The 18974-nt window shown below is 41.9% G+C and overlaps 1 protein-coding gene across 1 annotated transcript; it reads left to right on the top strand.

Annotated features, from left to right (window-relative positions):
• The first annotated feature begins 2057 nt into the window (after positions 1 to 2057).
• LOC127610083 (L-threonine ammonia-lyase) lies at positions 2058 to 18596 on the top strand. The gene is made up of 11 exons (XM_052079811.1): positions 2058 to 2315; positions 4734 to 5064; positions 5517 to 5633; positions 6756 to 6997; positions 8592 to 8757; positions 9386 to 9485; positions 9634 to 9709; positions 11035 to 11160; positions 11993 to 12160; positions 13393 to 13450; positions 17232 to 18596. Exons 1-11 carry the CDS (start codon positions 2200 to 2202, stop codon positions 17328 to 17330), a joined length of 1599 nt encoding a protein of 532 aa, XP_051935771.1. The 5' UTR covers positions 2058 to 2199; the 3' UTR covers positions 17331 to 18596.
• Positions 18597 to 18974: the final 378 nt, after the last annotated feature.

Genomic DNA, 18974 nt, shown 5'->3' on the forward strand with positions numbered 1-18974 from the left:
TCTCAACGTTATTTATTACCCATGACAATTTTCACATTTTGGTCCAGATTTCAGCAAGGATGATGAAAGTTGACACACATGATTTGCGTCCGCAAATGATGTGGTGGGCCGGCTCTGGCCCCCGGGCCTTGACTTTGACACCCGTGCCTTCAAGGGTTAAACCGGTTGCGATTTCAGTCATCTCCTTTTTAGAAAATCTTTGCTCGATAAAAATCAAGAAAATAAAAGCTCTCGGCTTCTGCTCTTTTCCCAGCAGCAATCCTGTCAAATCAAATCAATTTAGCAGCAAAGAAGGCCCTCTGTGCTCAAAGTGATTGCTTCTTTTTAGTCGCTCTGACTCGGCTTTCTTCTGCCTGACTCACACACATGCGGACATGCACACGTGCAAGTGCACGCAACCTGGTTGTAGTAAGCATGGTTATCTTCTTTAAGCCAGACTGTCTTCAGCCTCATGTTCTGCTCACTTGTCTGCACTCTAAAGCAGATCTGCTGGTTAAGTAACAGAAACACAAACGTGGGTGAAAAAGTGAGAGAGAAAACAAGGCAGACTGTGATGTGAACGTCCCTTGGGGCACGTGACAGGTGGCCACTGAAAATTAAGGTAAATAAGATGAGACACAGTGTGTCGCAAACGTGCAGAGTGAGACGTTGATGGCATCTGGTTGCGCTCGTGTGTCATGTGACAAACTGCTGGAGGCAGGGTCACCTTCTCTGTCTATTGCTGCGCGCTTTTCCTATTTGTCTTGTGTGCCATCATGACAAAATATCACACCCAAGGAAAGGACGCAGTGTTACAGTTCAAGGTTCGGACTTGTTTGGTAGGCCAAGATTAAGAAAAGGATTACCTGTAAGTGTAGGTCATACTAGAGGTTGGTTCAAGTTAATTTGGGGTTTAAGGAAGGATAACGTAACGCTGCATGAGGACTGTGAGAGTGTCTTTTCTGCTTCCTGTACACAGACATCATTGTCTGTTTTGCTTGCATCTCTGTAGGGCTTTCCGCTTAGTCCGATGCATGTGGCTGCATGTTTATCATGACCAGTCTGAGGATCATTCATTCATTCGTTCAGTCGTTTAAATATAAGCTTTGTGCCGGAGGTTCAGCCAATCACTGTTGTTCCCCTGTAGGCAAAAAATGTATTTCACAACCAGCCCATGTCTAAAATCTGCACCAAGATGGCAAAATTGGTAAAGGCAAACATGCGGGTAGACGAAGGAAGCATCGTATGCATCAAGTGTCAGAGACGAGCAATGTATCAAGAAAGCAGAAAATACACAGCAAAACAAATGGGAGGAAGCCAGAGTCGACATCTGTGTCAAAAGTGCCAAAAGGAAATAGGATTTACTTCCAGAAAAGCCAAACGAAAGCCATCATTAACACTGAAACAGAAAAAAAATACAAGGTTACAATGGGCTACAAAGCAATTGCTGATGAAAGGCAGTGATAATTCTGCATTGGGCAAGGTGATGATGCTGGGGAATGTTTGTCAAGTGCCATCGCAATGAGATCTATGAAGGCGGCTGCCTGAAGGAAACCAATTTCCACAGTCGTTCGTGATATTGGTTCTGCCGGGAGATTATGTCACGACATCATCAACAAATGCACGTTTTGGACACTTGACTTATCCCATCAACTGACCGAAATAAATAGTTTCAGAACCATTAGCAACCTATCAATTTTCCATTTTGCTTATCAGAGAAACGGCACCAGATCTTATTTTAGCCAATGGCCACTATAACCGACACAGATCTGATGTTGTCTACAGATATCCGAAGAGCATCTTGCACAGGCACCTTAATTCTTGGCTTCACAAACGGAGGTGCAGGTTTTTAATTTCTCATTCACAGTTGTCTCCCCTGTGAGGTTGAGCCCTTGGATCACTGCTCCTTAGATAAATCCTAAGTCTGCATCTATCCCCTTAGACCGTCTGATTTGGTCTACGTCATAGAAAGGGAACGTAATCCCGGTCTGGGCCAAGAATAGAATGCTGGGAGGGGTCAAGTCACTGGAGAGATGCTCCCAAGTGTCCCGAGATAATCCCTTCTTAAACAGCTTCCGACCTGGGTAAGAGTTTGGGAACTTGGGCTTAGACCGTGGGGAACAGTACTGGGCAGTATCCCACACCTCATCATCTGAGGAGGATTCATACACAAATACAGAAGAACCGTTTGGATTCTAAGAGGACTTTGCTTTAACCAAGATGAACTTTGCTGCCCAGTTATTTTATTCAAGCTACTTGAGTGAGAGACTAGAACGATTGTTTTCACCAAAGCCTGCCATTGAAGGCATCGAGGAGAATGACCCCTTTTGGCACAGGTGGGAAACATGTAGTGACCCGGACCAAGTCAGAACTCTCCTCTACCCAGATCAATCCAGTAGTGATTATCTGTGTTTGTGACCCCCCCCCCTCCTTCCCCCCCAAAAAACAACAATGACCTCCGGGTTAAGTCGCGTCTTCCAACCTCTCTTGCAGTTTGTACTCCATTTGTTCATCTTACTCTAACAAACCCTCCATTTCATAAGAGTCTTGTTTTCATGGAAGCCTGTGCTTTACCCTTTCATGAACCAATAATGATAACCTGTAACCTGATAACATGATCGGCTGCCCCCTGTAGTAACCGCTGTCCCTGAAAGGGTTGAAGACAACAGATAAAATGAGACATTTTGGCAGGGGTGGGACGTGTGAACTGATGCCGGCCCTTCGAAACTCAGTTCAGCAGTATTGCCCAGTCTTTGTGACAAAACTCCACCCCAGTCCAGAACAATGATGGGACTTCAAGTGCCAGCTCACTTCTGGCCTCAGTTCCTGCTCCTGTTCTTAACTCCACTTTGTATTGGTGTGTGTGTGTGTGTGTGTGCATGTGTGTGTGTGGGTGTGTGTGTGTGTGTGTGTGTGTGCGCGCATACAGTGTGTATACTTGATGTGCCAAGGTCCCAAGTATGCACAACCGATACTATTACCTGCATGTGTGAAGTAAATATGTGGTTCTGAAAACATTTAGTTACATTTTACCGTGTAAAATCCATCCATTCATTTTCCGAACCGCTTAATCCTCACTAGGGTGGCAGGGTGCTGGAGCCTATCCCAGCCGTCTTCGGGCAGTAGGCGGGGGACACCCTGAAACGGTTGCCAGCCAATCGCAGACCGTGTAAAATTTTACCATCAATTCGTGACATGAACTATTAACAAACAGTAATGCTGATAATTCATTTGTCGCTCCAATTCACCATAGTTGCGCCATTATAACTTTTGAGGGTACGCCACTAGACATACAAAGAAAAAAAAAGACCGCACAGGCTCAGGAGCACACTGTGTGTAAACAGAGCTGCATCCTTGGGCTTTTGTGGTCAATGTGTTATTTACAAGTACACTGAGTGGCTGAATAATGGACTGCACGCATCTGATAAGTGAGGCAGAGGGCAGAAATGGAGCCAGATGACAGAGTAAAAGGTCAAAGATTTGTGGTTTAAATAGAAGCAGCTCTGACTGAAATGCAGTCAGGCTGTTTGGAAAGCCACGTGCTCCTTAATATAAGCGACGGTAATGAAACACAGCAATAGCACACCAAAGCTCAAGTGTATATTAAACAAATTCATCACATTTCCTGTCAACCGAGCTTTTCTGCAGTGGAAAGCTAATTATCATTGCACAGGCTCTACTGCTCACACAAACCCGGAATTTCAACGTTGCCGTTGACCAAATATAATTTTCTTTAGCATCTAGGTGACGGGGTTAATCTCCAAAGGCTATAAGCCTATTATTGTGTTTAGACTGTGTGAAAGGCCTTCTAATTAACTCGGTGGTGGTAAAAGCAGCTCCTCCTGTATAATATTTTGTTTAAAAAGTTTTTACACTTTCGTCAGATAATATGAAATGAAACTTGGCTGTTTAAAGGACCATTCCATTATATTTGAACTCAATTTATCAAGCTGCTATAAATCCAACTGCCCTGCCGTTGGCCCTTTATTGCCACTTAAATCGTTTGTGTGAGCCATGAAAAGAAAAAAGTTAGCTTCTCGATGCAATCTGTCACAGTGAATAGAAATTGTGTTGACATGAAAGGTGACAGAAGTGGGTGTTCTTATCCATACCATTTTCAGTAATTCAATATATTCATTTTCGTTTCAAATAATTTCTTCACTTTGAATGCTCGCATTTCAAAGCTGCCACCTTGACTACATTCTGACATTCACCTTCAAACATTTAATCGGCTGTGGTTTTATGTCTCATTTACAGTGTCCCGAGTTTTATATAGCTCGTCAAGTCGCTGATGTCCTAGGTTTCTGAAAATGGACTTGAGTATTGTCTTTAAAAATCCAGTCATATAAACTGTCCCAGCATATCAAGTTCAAATAAAATGGCTCCTTGTTCTCTACATCTGTTTGAAACAAATATGTTCTGAAATTTAGACATGAAAGTGTACTCATAAATATTGTGTCCAGATTGCAACATTGAAAAAGTAAAATAATACCATTGACACTATATTTAACACCCACATTTTTTTTTGGTAGAAAAAGAAAATCCATATTAATGTGACCCTTTTACTTAACTTTTCGCCATCCAGACCAAATTGTTGACAGTAAACTTAAAGAGGCCCTGTCTTTTTTGTATTTTTGTTCTCATACTTCCCCACCAATGTGCAGATGTTATTATATCGTGATTTGTCTTCATTTCATATTCCAGATGTAAAAAGTGTGCAGTGCTTTAAAGACGTAAGTACTTTTATCTTCTAGAGAGGAGCTGCGACTGGGCCCTGCACAACCATATGACCCTCACAAAGGAGCGCTGCTCAGTAATGGCGCCGTGGGCCGCAGACCGACCCTCATTGAACCAGAGAGGTTGAAAGACTTTGGTGAGGAAGAACTCCTCAACGGGGACGTGAAGGTCTGTGAGACCAAAGTGGTGGTCGAAGCACCTGTAGTCGCGCTAAAGGAGCCACCTAAAACCAGACGTGTCAGCGAGTTCAGGATCGTCCCCAGACCGGTCCCTCAGTACCTGCGCTTTGAGGACATCAGCGCCGCCGCCTTTACGATCCAATCAGGCATACAGAAGACGCCTTGCACAGTAAACATTAGAATAACAAAACTTTGAAACCTTGAGATCAAATTTCATAGCTGTACTACAACATTTCACTCTAAAGCACAGGTGTCAAAGTCAAGGCCCGGGGGCCAAATCTGGCCCGCCACATCATTTTATGTGGCCTGCGAATGCAAATTAAGCATGTCGAGTTCCATGATGGTTGCTAAAGTCTGAACCAACATTTCAAAATGTCATATGTCATCCACAATAACTTAAAACTAGTTATTCGTCAATTTGTTGTGCGCTGTGTATGACATTGATATGGGTTCCCAAAATTCATAACGGCCCTCCAAGGGAAACCGTGACAACAATGTGGCCCGTGACAAAAATGAGTTTGACACGCCTGCTCTAAAGTGTAAAGTGAATTTGAACGGGAAGCTCTATGACTGAATCTCCTTTGGAATGAATAAAACACTGCAACCCGTCTTGTTTCTCAGTACTCCCGGCTGTCCAAACAGTATGGTATGGAGATTTATCTGAAGAAGGAGCACTTGCACTACACGGGCTCAGTGAAGGAGAGAGGAGTGCTGTACATGCTCTCCTCGCTAACACAGGTAAGACAGAGAATCCCCACTTCCTGTCTGTGAGGTCCTGTGACGTAAGGATGTTACAGCTGTGAAACAAAGAGAGCTGTCGTGTTGTTTCATTTTTAAAACATACACTTTATTCATTCGTTTCACACTGAAGCGAATACAGACACGTCGATGTTGGACTACGCTCCTTCTCAACTGCCTTTCGACTATAGAGGCGTTTGAAGACCGCCTCAGAAAAAAGATAAATTAACGATTACTTCAAAGACACAAAAGCAAAAATAATGCAACAAAACAGAGAATCAAGTGAATAACATAAACAGTCTCCTACACTAATATGCCTTGTCAGTCAGATGTGGCGGCACACTAGTTAAGTAAGAACTACGTGACTGCGGTGTTACAGAAATTGGTGGGGTGTCAATTGAGTCGAGTCAAGAACAATATATCGTGAAAGAAGCCATGTTGCTCATTACAGCTGAACTGACACGTTTTGTATACTTTGGATTTGACTTTGTCAAGTAATAAATGTGTGATGTAAAATGCATTTGGTAAAAACACCCCTGTAGGCAATAATTTGGCCACTTATTCCCTATCACATTGTCAGAAATATGAAACACAAAATGGAACGAATAAAAAATGTGCACGATCCAATAGCGGTCATCGTGTCTGCCCCACAGTTCTGAAGTTTGGGCTTTGACTCTTGCTTCTGGACTTGGTCTGTGTAGTTTAGATTCAATGTTCTCCCTGTGCTTGCGTGGGTTTTCTCCATGTACCGGTACTTCGGCTTCATGTCACATTCCAAAAAGACACGTTGAGTACATTGAAGATTTTCCATTTTTCATGGGGATGAATGGTTGCTTATCGATATGTGCACTGCCATTAGGTAACCAAGCCATTCGTTTGCTAGTTGGAAGTCTATTTCCCAGTTCATAGAGGTGATGATTCGACCAGCCGTGTCATTCCGCTGTAGTTTTGGGATGGATGAAGAAAACGTATGGATGGAGAGAATAAAAACAAGCCATCCAGTGGAGCATTGACCCTGACCACTCATGCCTTCACCACTGTGTGTCGATAAATTTGTTTCACAAAGATGATCGACTGTTCCGAGATTTTTATAATTGATCACTCCATGATGCATGTTTTCAGGAACAGCAGAGGAAGGGAGTGATCGTTGCCACTGACTGTAATTTCTCCATGGCCGTGGCCCACCATGGAGTGGAGCTGAAGATCCCCGTGTTTGCCATCATGCCGTCATGTTGTTCCTCACCTCGTCTCAGGATCTACAGAGATTATGGCGCCATGGTCATCTCCTATGGCAGTACCGGTCACGACTCTCAGAACCACGCTCGCCATCTGGCCAAAGAAAATGGATACCTCTACCTGGAAGAGTGAGCAATTTATATAACGTGTTTAATATATAGAATAATTTCAACCTACAGAATATTCACTTGAAGATATGACAAAAACAAGAACGTCCAACTTGATTCCCTTTTTTTCCCCAAATATTCACTCATTTTGAATTTGATGCCTGCAACACATTCCGAAATAGCTGGGACAGGGGTACTTTTACCAATGTGTTACATTACCTTTCCTATGAACAACCTTTAACAAGCGTTTGTAAACCATGAACACTAATTGTAGAAGAGGTGTATATGTAACTCTTCCCCATTCTTTTTTGATGTCCAACTTGAGTTGCTCTGCAATCCAGGATCGCGATTGTTGTATTTTGGTCTTCATAATGCGCCACACATTTTCAATTGGACACAGGTCTGGACTGCTGGCAGGCTTGTCCAGGACCCACACTCTTTACAATGAAGCCACGCTGTGGTAACACATGCAGAATGTGGCTTGGCATTATGTTGCTGAAATACAATGTTGGTTGGATAACAGCATACTGTATGTTGCTCCAAAACCTCAATGCGCCTTCCAGCATTCATGGCTTAATCACAGATGTGCAAGTTACCTGTGCTAACACAACCCCATAACATCACAGATGCTGACCATTGAACCTTGTGCTGATAACAATCTAGCCCTTCTGGCCCTTTTCCTCTTTGGCCCGGTGGACATAACATCCATGATTTTCAAAAGCAATTTGAAATATGGACTCGTCAGACCACAGAACGACTTTTCCACATTGCGTCTTCCTCAATAAACTTCAGCCAAGAGAATACCTTGGCGTTTTGGGATGTTGTTCAAACATGGCTTTCGCTTTACCTATTCATTCATTCATCTTCTGTACCGCTTGATCCTCACTAGGGTCGCGGGGGGTGCTGGAGCCCATCCCAGCCGTCTCCGGGCAGTAGGCGGGGGACACCCTGAATCGGTTGCCAGCCAATCGCAGGGCACACAGAAACGAACAACCATCCACGCTCACACTCACACCTAGGGACAATTTAGAGTGTTCAATCAGCCTGCCATGTATATTTTTGGAATGTGGGAGGAAACCGGAGCACCCGGAGAAAACCCACGCAGGCCCGGGGAGAACATGCAAACTCCACACAGGGAGGCCGGAGCTGGAATCGAACCCGGTACCTCTGCACTGTGAAGCCGACGTGCTAACCACTGGACTACCGGGCCTCCCCCCCCCCCCCGCTTTACCTAGTAAAGTTTAAAATTTTGTAGATGGATTTGTAGATGTAGCGACAAACTCTGTTAACTGCCAATGGTTTTCCAAAGTATTCTTGAGCCCGTGTGGCAATACCATTTACATCACAATGCTCCTTTTTAATGCAGTGCCATGTGAGGGATCAAAGGTCACGGGCGTTCAATGTTGTTTTTCAGCCTTGTTGTTTACGTGCAGAGACTTCTCTTTACATTGAGAAATTATATCCTTAAACCCCTGAACCATTTGCTCACGCAGTTTTTAATAAAATAATGAACCAGTGTTGGAGACATTAAATTCAAAACGAAATATATTCCCCAAAACATTTTGAGTTACTTTTTTGAAAAAGCCATTTAAGGCACCATTTTTGTGCCGTTCAGAGATGAAAGTGCGACCTACCTGGCGGGACTGGGCACAGTGGGCATGGAGATTTACGAACAAGTGTCCAAGCTTGATGCGGTGGTGGTTCCTGCAGCTGGACAGTACGGTCTACTGACCGGCACGGCGGCAGCCATCAAGCATCTCAACTCACACGTTCTAGTCATAGTAAGTGGATGCGCTAGAAGGGAGACTCCATAATCTTCTCTGAAAACTTGATGATTAATTATCAGGTTTGATTTTGCACCTCAAAATGGGGTCACCTTCCCCTCATTGCTTCCTATTGCAAAGACAAGCCGTTACTCGCCTCCTACATTTCCCCAGTGTGGATGTTTTTCATTGAGCTTTTCTTTACAAGATAAATGTATTTGATGTTACTTACTCTTTTTTTTTTCTTGGTTCCATTATCTACTCACTGCTACAAGTCTGACAGCTTTAGGTCTGTTTACACTGGAGGGGAAAGAATGAGCCTCTTATTTTTCACCTCAAATATTTAATGCCGTCTTCTGGCTTTACCAATTGCCTTACATTATCGTGCGTGGGGGCTGATGGAGGTGCCCATGCATGGATGCTCTTACTAATTTGCTAGGATCAAAGAATTTAAGATGCACGAATAAATCTTTGTGCAACATATTCTCGAGTACACTGCTCAGTGTCTGTGTGGGGGCTGTGCATATGAGGGCGGCCTGAAAGAATATTTTTGTATTCATAATGTTTATTTTATGTTTTGTCTGGTCCCCCCGAAAAAATGCTGCAGCGCACATAATAATTCTGTGCGTGGACTCTCTCCAAACAGGGAATAGAACCTGAAGGTTTCCCTTTGCTGCTGCAATCTCTCAAGACAGATGGCCCCATCAAAGACATTCATTGCAACCCGAGTACCAAGCTGTACGGAGGTAAACATGCCATACTTAAAAGGCTTTAAGTCATGAATTAAATGCGGAGTTGAACTCTATCAGAGCAAGGTTGACTAAGCATTCATGTTTGCTGTCTGTATGCTGGTGCTCTTGTAACGCAGCATATGTTGCTCTCCTGTCTTGTCAGATCTCATGGGGTGCGCACTCGGTATCAACACCTTCCAGCTGGCCAAGAAACTAGTAGATAAAGTCATCTCTGTCAGGTAGTCAACAGCAAACCGAAAGTTTGAAGTTTCGCCAAATGTTTCAGGAGAAGATGTATTCACATATGGTGCTGGATAGCTTTGTTTTACTTACATCGTTTACACAGAAAATATAACTACTAGAAAAGATGTAGTGCAAGCTTGGAAAGTGGCTGCAGTGGAGGCCTGACAAAGCATCTCTTAGGAGGAACTGGGGATTTAGAGATGGTCATGGGGTCCAGAATTCATTCAGCCATTTACTGTAAAGTATTTTGGCCGGAGAATTAAAAGCGGTACGGTTTAACTGTGACACTCTCAAAAGAAATAATGTAAACCCTTTGAAATCAACGGTATGTTTGCATAAATTGGTCCTACAATAGGATCTGATCATCATATAAAGCACAACACACAAACTATTTCCTTAAACAAATATCACTCACGATCAATCAATGGTGGACCATTTAGTTTTACTAAACTGTCTGTTTTCAGCAATGTTCTTGGGATGCTCTGTGTGAGGTCAGGACTCTGCCTGAGCCACTCAAGAAGGCCTATTTTTATGTTGCATCTACTCCGTTATTGATTTACTTTTGTCCTTTTGAGTTGTTGTCCTATTTCATCACTCTTGTTCTGTTCAAGCTTCAAATGGCAGACAGAAATGTCTTGATGAACTTGGGGGTTCATTTTTCTTTGGGTGGTAGCAATGCGTCCAGGTCCTGGGTGAACAGCAGCGGTCCCAAACCATACTGAACAGTGTGTGATGACATTTGGATCAGAATGAGATTGAGAATCAGAATCAGATTTATTGGTCAATTATGTAAAACACACAAGGAAATTACTTTGCCAGTATACATGTCCAGAGGACCATAAACAAAACAAGGACTAACAGAGGGAAATAGAACGAGAAGCCTGGCAGTTCGCTGTGAAGCGGCCCAATATCATGCGGAAAGAAAACCATAGGGAAGAGGTTCTGATTCTGATTCTGGGCTGTGGTGATATTTCTTTTTTGTAAAACCACCACCGCCACGTAATCTTTTTGCCTGAAAATTGTCAAACTTGTCAAAAACTAAATGGATGCACCATAAATGTTTCACAATGCAATCATGACAACTCAAATGAAACATTCAAGCCTCTTCTAGGATGACAGTTATGGATCCATTCCATTTAAGAATTACTTGGTAGGTTCTCGCGACTTTGCGTTGATATGTGCGTTTGTAAAAGAAAAAAAACTAATCTTAAAAAGTGGCTTTGTAAACTGTAAAAAGCTGGAATGTGTTATGGATCTGCCGAATTTCGGTTGTCTTGAATCTGAACTGCCATTAATGGGTTGATGTGTTCGTGCCTCGCAGTGAGGAGGACTCTTTGGTGGCAATGTTGAGGTTTCAAGAGTTTGAGCGTTCCACCGTGGACACCGAGGGAGCCATGGGATTGGCTGCCATTTTGGCTGGACAACTGACAGAACTGAGAGGCAAAAGGTGCGTTTGTTCAGATTTGATCAGATGGGACCGCTTGCGTTTTTCTGCCAGTGGCTGGCATAGTGCTCATTTGCATGCAAACACAATCATATTTTAGCAATATGGTGTCGAGCTGCCACACTTCCCCTGGAGCAGCTTCGCAAATGATCAGATCACTTCACCCGCTATAATTCTGTCACGCTGCATGATGAATTGTAAGCGACAAACTCCGTCTGACTCACAGTCTGCAAGGATTGGATTGTACTAACCTGCAGATGTTTTGAAGGTCTGTGGACACAATTTGAGTGATTTGGCTATTTGGTTTGTGAAATTGTCCTCCAAGATGCATGTTAATATAGCAGCAATATAGCATGCATGTTAATATTCCACTTGTTTTGCTAACTCAGACCATGATATTGTAATGCATGAACAAAGCTATTAGGGTATTTATATTGTATAATACTGTAGCGGTTTTATTGAGTGATGAAATCTCAATATATATATACTGTATTTTTTTTTTCATAATCGTCCAGCCCGAATCCTGGGTTGAAATTGTGGCATTTGGACTTTTTAAAACGGTTACAACACTGCCTCCCCTTTTGCTTCTTTTTTTTGTTTGCAATAAGCTTGTTTGATTGAATTTGATTGTTTTCTATTTGATAAAGACAGGAGAGTAGTATGCTGACCCTTGACTCCTGTCATCTGGAGGTTGTTGCTGATGTCATTAACAGTTGTTTAAGGGTCTCTCTCTACAGTTCTGAAAGATTTTCCTGGTGTCAACCAACCACTATGTTTTTCTTGGTCTGTCTGTTGTGGTGATTTTATGAAACAAGATTGAAATATTTGTGTGTAGGGTGGCAGTCGTGGTGAGCAGTGCTAACATGGAGCTGGATCTGGTGAGGCAGTGTGTGGACCGAGCCCTGGTGCTGGAAGATCGTGTCAGCAAGTTCTCAGTGCGGCTGGGAGAATGGCCGGGAGACATGGCCAAGCTGCTGGATGTGCTGTCCAGAGAGGACGTCAGGTGAGGCATCCGACACTTCCATCAGTCACATCAGCGTACTTGGACAGAGTCAAATCATAGCAAAGGAACTATGAAAGAAGGAATGAATATTACCGTGGTAAACTGCGCACCCTTTAACAAAAAACATTTGTTGTTGATGATCAGTTTTAATTGCGACGTAGATTGCTGATTGTCAAACCAGAGGGCAAGCAATAAATTGATGGTAAAAAAACGATGGCTTCTTTTCAATAAAAACTCACTTGATTCATGTGCAGTGTAAATGTGTAAATCGGTTTGTTACATTCTATACATCCATCCATTTTCTGAATCGCTTTATCCTCACAACGGTCGCCGTGGGGTGCTGGAGCCTATCCCAGCTGTCTTCGGGCAGTAGGCGGGGGACACCCTAAACCGGTTGCCAGCCAGTGGCAGGCTGATTGAACACTCCAAATTGTCCCTTGGTGTGTGTGTGAGCACGGATGGTTGTTCGTCTCAGCGTGGCTTGCGATCCACTGTATAACTGCTGTCCCTGATAGGGTTTTTGTTCCCCATAAACAAATGATATAAATTGACTTCATTATATTAGTTAAAATTTGACCATCATTATTCTTTTATTTAAAAAAATAAATAAAACGCACTACTAAACTAAAAAAAAAAACAAAATAAAAACAAAACCTAATGGGAATAATTTATGATGAAAATTTATCAAAAAGAGTACAATAAAAGCTGCCACAAGTCACTGGTTTGAATGATAACACTAACAACAAAACGTTGCAACATGTTTCTTGGGATGTTCTTTTGATATCGTTGTCAATCGTATCGCCTCTCTTTGGTTAATTCTCACTGATACACTATGGACAAATCTGAGAAACGTTTCTCACGTGGCCTCTTCGCAAAATGTATTGCCCAACTATTTTATTTCTATTTGGATATGTAATACTTCATATACATAAAAGGTCGAAAAGCACAGTCCACGCACATTAAAGAATAACAACTGAATCCCTCATAAGTGAGCACTTAGGCAAAGGAGCCAAGGAAAAATGTTGGTAGGTTGGTAACGTACAACAACGTACATGTTTTGGGGTATTATGAGTAAGATTTACTATTCAAAATTAGTGGCATCTTAAAGAACTCCACTAAAGGCAGGGCTTTCATCTGTTTTGCCTGGTGAGGTTAAGAGGGAGCCAAGATACAAAAGCTCGTCACGTAAAGTAACCATCCCAAGCAATTCATTGTGTTGTGTCCTTCCTTAGGTTGCTGGATGTCAGCCATCGGAGGTATAGTGACAAGTCGGATCTCTTTAGGGCAAAGGTAAGCAGTCAAATTGTTGGCTCAACCATCCCTTGTCAATATGCCGTTTGTTTTTTAATGAGAATGGAAGAAGCATTTCTCAGAAAAAAACCTAACCCAAAATGTCCTGAAGGATTATTTTAAGTACCATATTTTCTGTACTATAAGGCGCGTCGGATTATAAGGCACACACACCTTCATATGTCGGGCCACTCCATTATAAGGCGCATAGAATAGAAGCTACAATAATGGCTGCGGTTGCGCTATGCATCCACTAAGTGGAGGTACACCAAAGGGAATACATTCATTCATCTTCCGAGCCGCTTGATCCTCACTAGGGTCGCGGGGGGTGCTGGAGCCTATCCCAGCTGTCTCCGGGCAGTAGGCGGGGGACACCCTGAATCGGTTGCCAGCCAATCGCAGGGCACACAGAAACGAACAACCACTAACACTCACACTCACACCTAGGGACAATTTAGAGTGTTCAATCAGCCTGCCACGCATGTTTTTGGAATGTGGGAGGAAACCGGAGCACCCGGAGAAAACCCACGCAGGCCCGGGGAGAACATGCAAACTCCACACAGGGAGGCCGGAGCTGGAATCGAACCCGGTACCTCTGCGCTGTGAAGCCGACGTGCTAACCACTGGACTACCGGGCCGCCCCCAAAGGGAATACAAAACAGCTTTATTTATACAGAGCAGTGCAAATATACGGCCTGTGGGCCGGAACCGGCCCCCAAGGAGGTTCAATCAGGCATGCAGGATCATTTAAAAGTGGAAAAAATGCAGAAAAGACACGGAAGGAATATTTTTAAAAAGGTGCAATTCGTGGAGTATCCGCCATTGTTTTGATCAGAGTAGAAGACAACAGCAGCCTCAGTCTGTCACTGAGACAGACCCAACACAGTCAAGTCAAATTAAATTCAACTTTATTGTCAAATGTGCTGTATACAGCACAGATTAAATTTCTTCCCTCTAAAGACAACATGCAACAAGAGCACAACACAACACAGCAGACGCTATCGAGGACATGTGAATACTTTATTCTTTACGCATGTAATAGCACTATCCTTAGTTAGTAAGGTGTAGGCAGGGATTAAATTTAGATTGTATATGCACACGTGTAAATGGTTTAAAAATTCATTTCTTTATAAATCTCGTTGAATCTTAAAGTGCATTACTTGATTTTTCAAGACCAATTACTTGTTCAAATTTTGTGCCTTGGTACAATCAGCGGGATCAGTTGTAATGCATATATGTGAATGATAAAAGTAAATTGTACATTTGTCTAAGGAAATCGAAGGTGCTTCATGAAATGTTTTGTAAAAGATATGTCCTTTAAATGTCAACATTTTCCTAATGTTCTTGTGCTTCTTTAGACCAAAACAAAGGAAAGACATATTATTTTGGTTATTTATAGCAGAACATGGTATAATTTTAATGGTCCGGCCCACTTGACATCTACTGAGGCCGTATGTAGCCCACAATGTAAAATGAATATGATATAGAGCAAAGCCATGCAGAACTGGTCACAAGCACATATAAATACAAATGGCATTGTAAAACAGTAAATGAAATGCAAAAGTTATTAAGACAATTGATTCAACAAAAAGGCAAACAAACCTTGCGGGCTCACATCCACAAGGAGCTAAATCTCCTTAGACGTCTTGCTTGTCTCCTTCTTCCTATGGTTCGTCAGGAGTTACCGGTAACTATGCTTTTGGTATTATCTTTGTTTCATAATAGCTACGCAGAACTCACAAAGTAGTTGTCTTAGTGTGTGTTGGCAAATGCGCATGTCAATTAATGTCGGGCAGAACCCTATTAGGTGACAATTGGTTCCTGCTAATAATCTCCACTAGATGACATCGGAACACTCACAGGGAAGCATCTCAATGGGGAATACATGTACAGTATAAAGCGATTGTAACACAATACATAAGGTGCATCAGATTATACTGCATACTGTCTACCCTTGGGAAAATGTTATGATTTTATGTGTGCCTTATAGTCCGGAAGATACTGGTATTGGTAGCACAATATAATGACTTCTGGGGTGATGTTTTATTGGAGACTGTAAACATCAACCACAACTTCCACAAGCATGACTCTATACTGGATGCCACCTGGGGACTGCATGAACAGACATGACAAGATCAACCATCTGTTTTTCTGTGGAAATTAAATCAGGCACTGAAGCCAGCAATGGGGACGAGGGGGGTGTTGGACAACAACATTCCGTATAATTTATTTCTTGGTTGCTCTGCTTTGAGGTTGTGCAGGTGAGATTTTGTTGTGCATGTGCCTCTTTGTTGCCATGTTAATCTGATCGTCTTACTGTTTATTGTGTATGCAGCGATGGCTGTTTGAAAGTGCTCTATAAATACTGTTGACTTGACCTAAAGACCGTTATCAACAGTCACGCTGTAACTTAAACTATGTCGATTAGCAAGGGGTTCCTTCTTACATCTAATTTGATATCAGATTTGCCCTCACGCATCAGCATTATCAGTCAACTTCAGCAAGCAAAACATGTTCATTAAGATCGGCACACATTAATATATCGATGATGTGAATGGCACACTTGCATGCTGTTACATATTGCATTTTTGAATTATATTCATGGTTTGTATAATGGTGACGTGATTGGTACTAAAAGATGAATCAAGACAGCCGGCTAAATCCCCACTGAAGGCCCGGGCACCAAATGCACCGCCCACCGCTGGAAATCCACTAGATAAACCTGTGAGCATTTTATGGATTATTCACATACAAAAAAATAACAAACCACAGCGTCCACCTCAGAATGACACCAGACAATATGTATATCCATCCATCCATCGGTTTTGCACATAGTTGGCCTGGAGCCAACCTCAGCTGACAATGGGTGAAAGTTGTATTCGCACCAATGAATAATTAAGTCGTCAATTAACCTAAAATGCATGATTTTGGAATGGGGAGACATTCAACGTACTGTATTGGCCCGATTACAAGACGGCCCTGATTATAAGACGACCCCCTATTTTTCAAGACTCAAGTTTGAAAAAAGACTTTTTGAACACCAAATTAATTTTCATACAGAAAATAATTACAGTACATCTGAAACAAATGATTCTAACAATATATTTGAGAGAAAAAGCATGTTATTTTGCCTCATTCAAATCTAAAGTGCAATCACATTCGTAAATAAAGGGCTTCTGGTTTTTGAAATGTAAATTACATCATAACTTCTCCCCAGCTGCCAGTTAACCTGACCGATCTGCGACCCACTTTTCTCCAGATTGTCACTGCGTTTCTCCATTTTCTGTTATCTCTTCTATTATTTTCTTCTCTTTTCCTTCTTACCACTATTTTTTATTTGTCTTCTTTGTGCTACCGCTATTTTTATTTTTATTCTTCGTGGCAGGGGTTCACTTTGGCCTGGGCAGTCAAGCTCGGCATTTGCTTCAATGATATCTGGCGCCATCTAGCGTCGTGAATGGGTATTCAATGCAAAAAACACCGTCTTATATTCGGGCCAATACGGTACATGGAGGGGGGGGGGGGGGTAACCCCCAAACAGACGTTAGCATGAGAGCTCCACCCAAGAAGGCCAACACTCCTGGTGGTTTTGTGCTTTTTGTGCTTAACTGTGTGTGTCTATTAATAGACATAGTCTATACTGTACTGTCGAATAGGTGTCCATTGTTGAAATGCACTGAGCTGGTATTGTCAAAATATAATTTACTCAGAACGCACGGGATTAAGCGTGTGTTGTGTGACTTTACACACATTGGCCGTGTGTATGTGTGTTTTGTGCCAGGTGGAATGTGTGGTGGAAACAAGGGACAAGACACAAAGCACACAGCTGCGGAAGACGCTGAGTGAGCGCTACCCGTCTCTGTGCTGGCTGGAGCGGTGATCGGCAGAAAATTCTGAAAACCATTCGTCGTAACAATGTTAAATCCGGGGATGAAACGACACATCTATAAAAAATCTGGGAGGACAGAGAACTCAAATCACATCCTGACAATGGATGTTTTTAATATCTGTGTGTGTACAGAAAAGCAACACAATTATAGGGCAAATGATATTCATATTACATCTCCTGTATTATTTATTCCAAGCATTGGAGTAGTTAGTGAGGCTGGGTCAAGCTCGTGTAGTCTGCTCTCAAGGGAGCACGACTGATGCAGTGCTGGTGTAAGCTCCCCAACAGACACACATGGAAGCATTTCATGCCCAATATTGGTTACACTCGCACAATCTACTGGAATTCTATGTCTTTGCAAAGTCATTATAAAAGATGGAGTTATGATGCAGCGCTTCGATTTTGTTAGATTGTACAAATGCAACCGGTGAGGTTTTTTTTGTCTGTATATATATGTAGTATATCATTAATATGAGTTTAATATATACTAAGATGCCTCGTTTTGGAATTCTTATTATTTTTGAACTGCTGTAAATATGTTTCAGTATTTATACTCCTGTCTTAGGTAGTCACTCCAAACAGAAACAGTCTCAAAAATATATATTTTATATATCCTGTTAATGTCTTCATGAGGTACTATATATTGACAACTCTAGATGAGAACGACTGATATTTTAAAAAAGTATTTCAGTTACAATGTGAATACACTACAGGAGAAATGCTAATACTATAGAAATGGAAATAATAGCTTCGACTGACCACCTCCAAAGAATTTCTGAGTGCATATCTACTACATCTTGGCTAGTTACTAGTTATACCAGCAAATCATTTACCTCTCTGTCTACTGGACAGATTTGCTTCTCAGAACATTTAAGTCACTGTTTTATTTTTCCACTGCACTGGTTTACAAGCTTTAGTAACATCATTTTTCTACAGGGCTAAATATTATATGACACCTCATCTTCTGTTAGCCGGCGCAGAGATGCTAATTGTTGATTGAAGTGCTATTACGAAGTTTACGAAGACAATGTTTCAAAGTAAAAATCCTATTTGCGAAAATAAAAGAAAAATAAATAAATAAAAATAAAAATAATGTTTAAATAATGTCTCTGTAAGCAGCAGCGAGCAAGCAAACCGAGATTGCCACTTCAGCTGTTCGGATTGTGGTTCTTGGGCCACAAAAAGTTATTTTGTGGTTATGTTATATTGCATTACTTGGATGTTAGTTGAAGAAAGAAAAACATCTACGGTGAGAAACACAATTTGACTTCGTTTGTGGTAACGTTTATTTCAATTGTTTGCATTATGAGCACCAAGTGCAACGTTTCGAAGGAGAACACAGGAATGATGAGATGATGATTTCTCCTGGAATGTAAACATCAGGAATGTATGAAAACGACTCATAAAATTGTTCTGCATTTCCAGCTTGATATTTCTCTCCCAAAATAGCTCTTAATGACGATCTCTTCAGGAAAAAGAATAAACTCTACACAATAAGAGTTATCACAGCAATGCAAGATTCAAGTTAAAAATACCTCAGTGATCTATCTTACGGAATACTTCAATATTTTAAAGGACCTTGAAAAATGAAAAGGCACTAGTGTCATGTTCCTAGGATACAAAATGTTCACAGCT

This window comes from Hippocampus zosterae, chromosome 11 (genome assembly GCF_025434085.1).
Source record: "Hippocampus zosterae strain Florida chromosome 11, ASM2543408v3, whole genome shotgun sequence".
In the NCBI taxonomy this organism is placed as follows: domain Eukaryota; kingdom Metazoa; phylum Chordata; class Actinopteri; order Syngnathiformes; family Syngnathidae; genus Hippocampus; species Hippocampus zosterae.

Bases quoted from the DNA above. Each gene is read 5' to 3' on its own strand.
- LOC127610083 (XM_052079811.1), top strand. From the start codon at position 2,200: ATGAACTTTGCTGCCCAGTTATTTTATTCAAGCTACTTGAGTGAGAGA. The intron at 9,710-11,034 runs GTAGTCAACAGC...CGTGCCTCGCAG, and splicing joins GATAAAGTCATCTCTGTCAG to TGAGGAGGACTCTTTGGTGG. The intron at 13,451-17,231 runs GTAAGCAGTCAA...GTTTTGTGCCAG, and splicing joins CGGATCTCTTTAGGGCAAAG to GTGGAATGTGTGGTGGAAAC.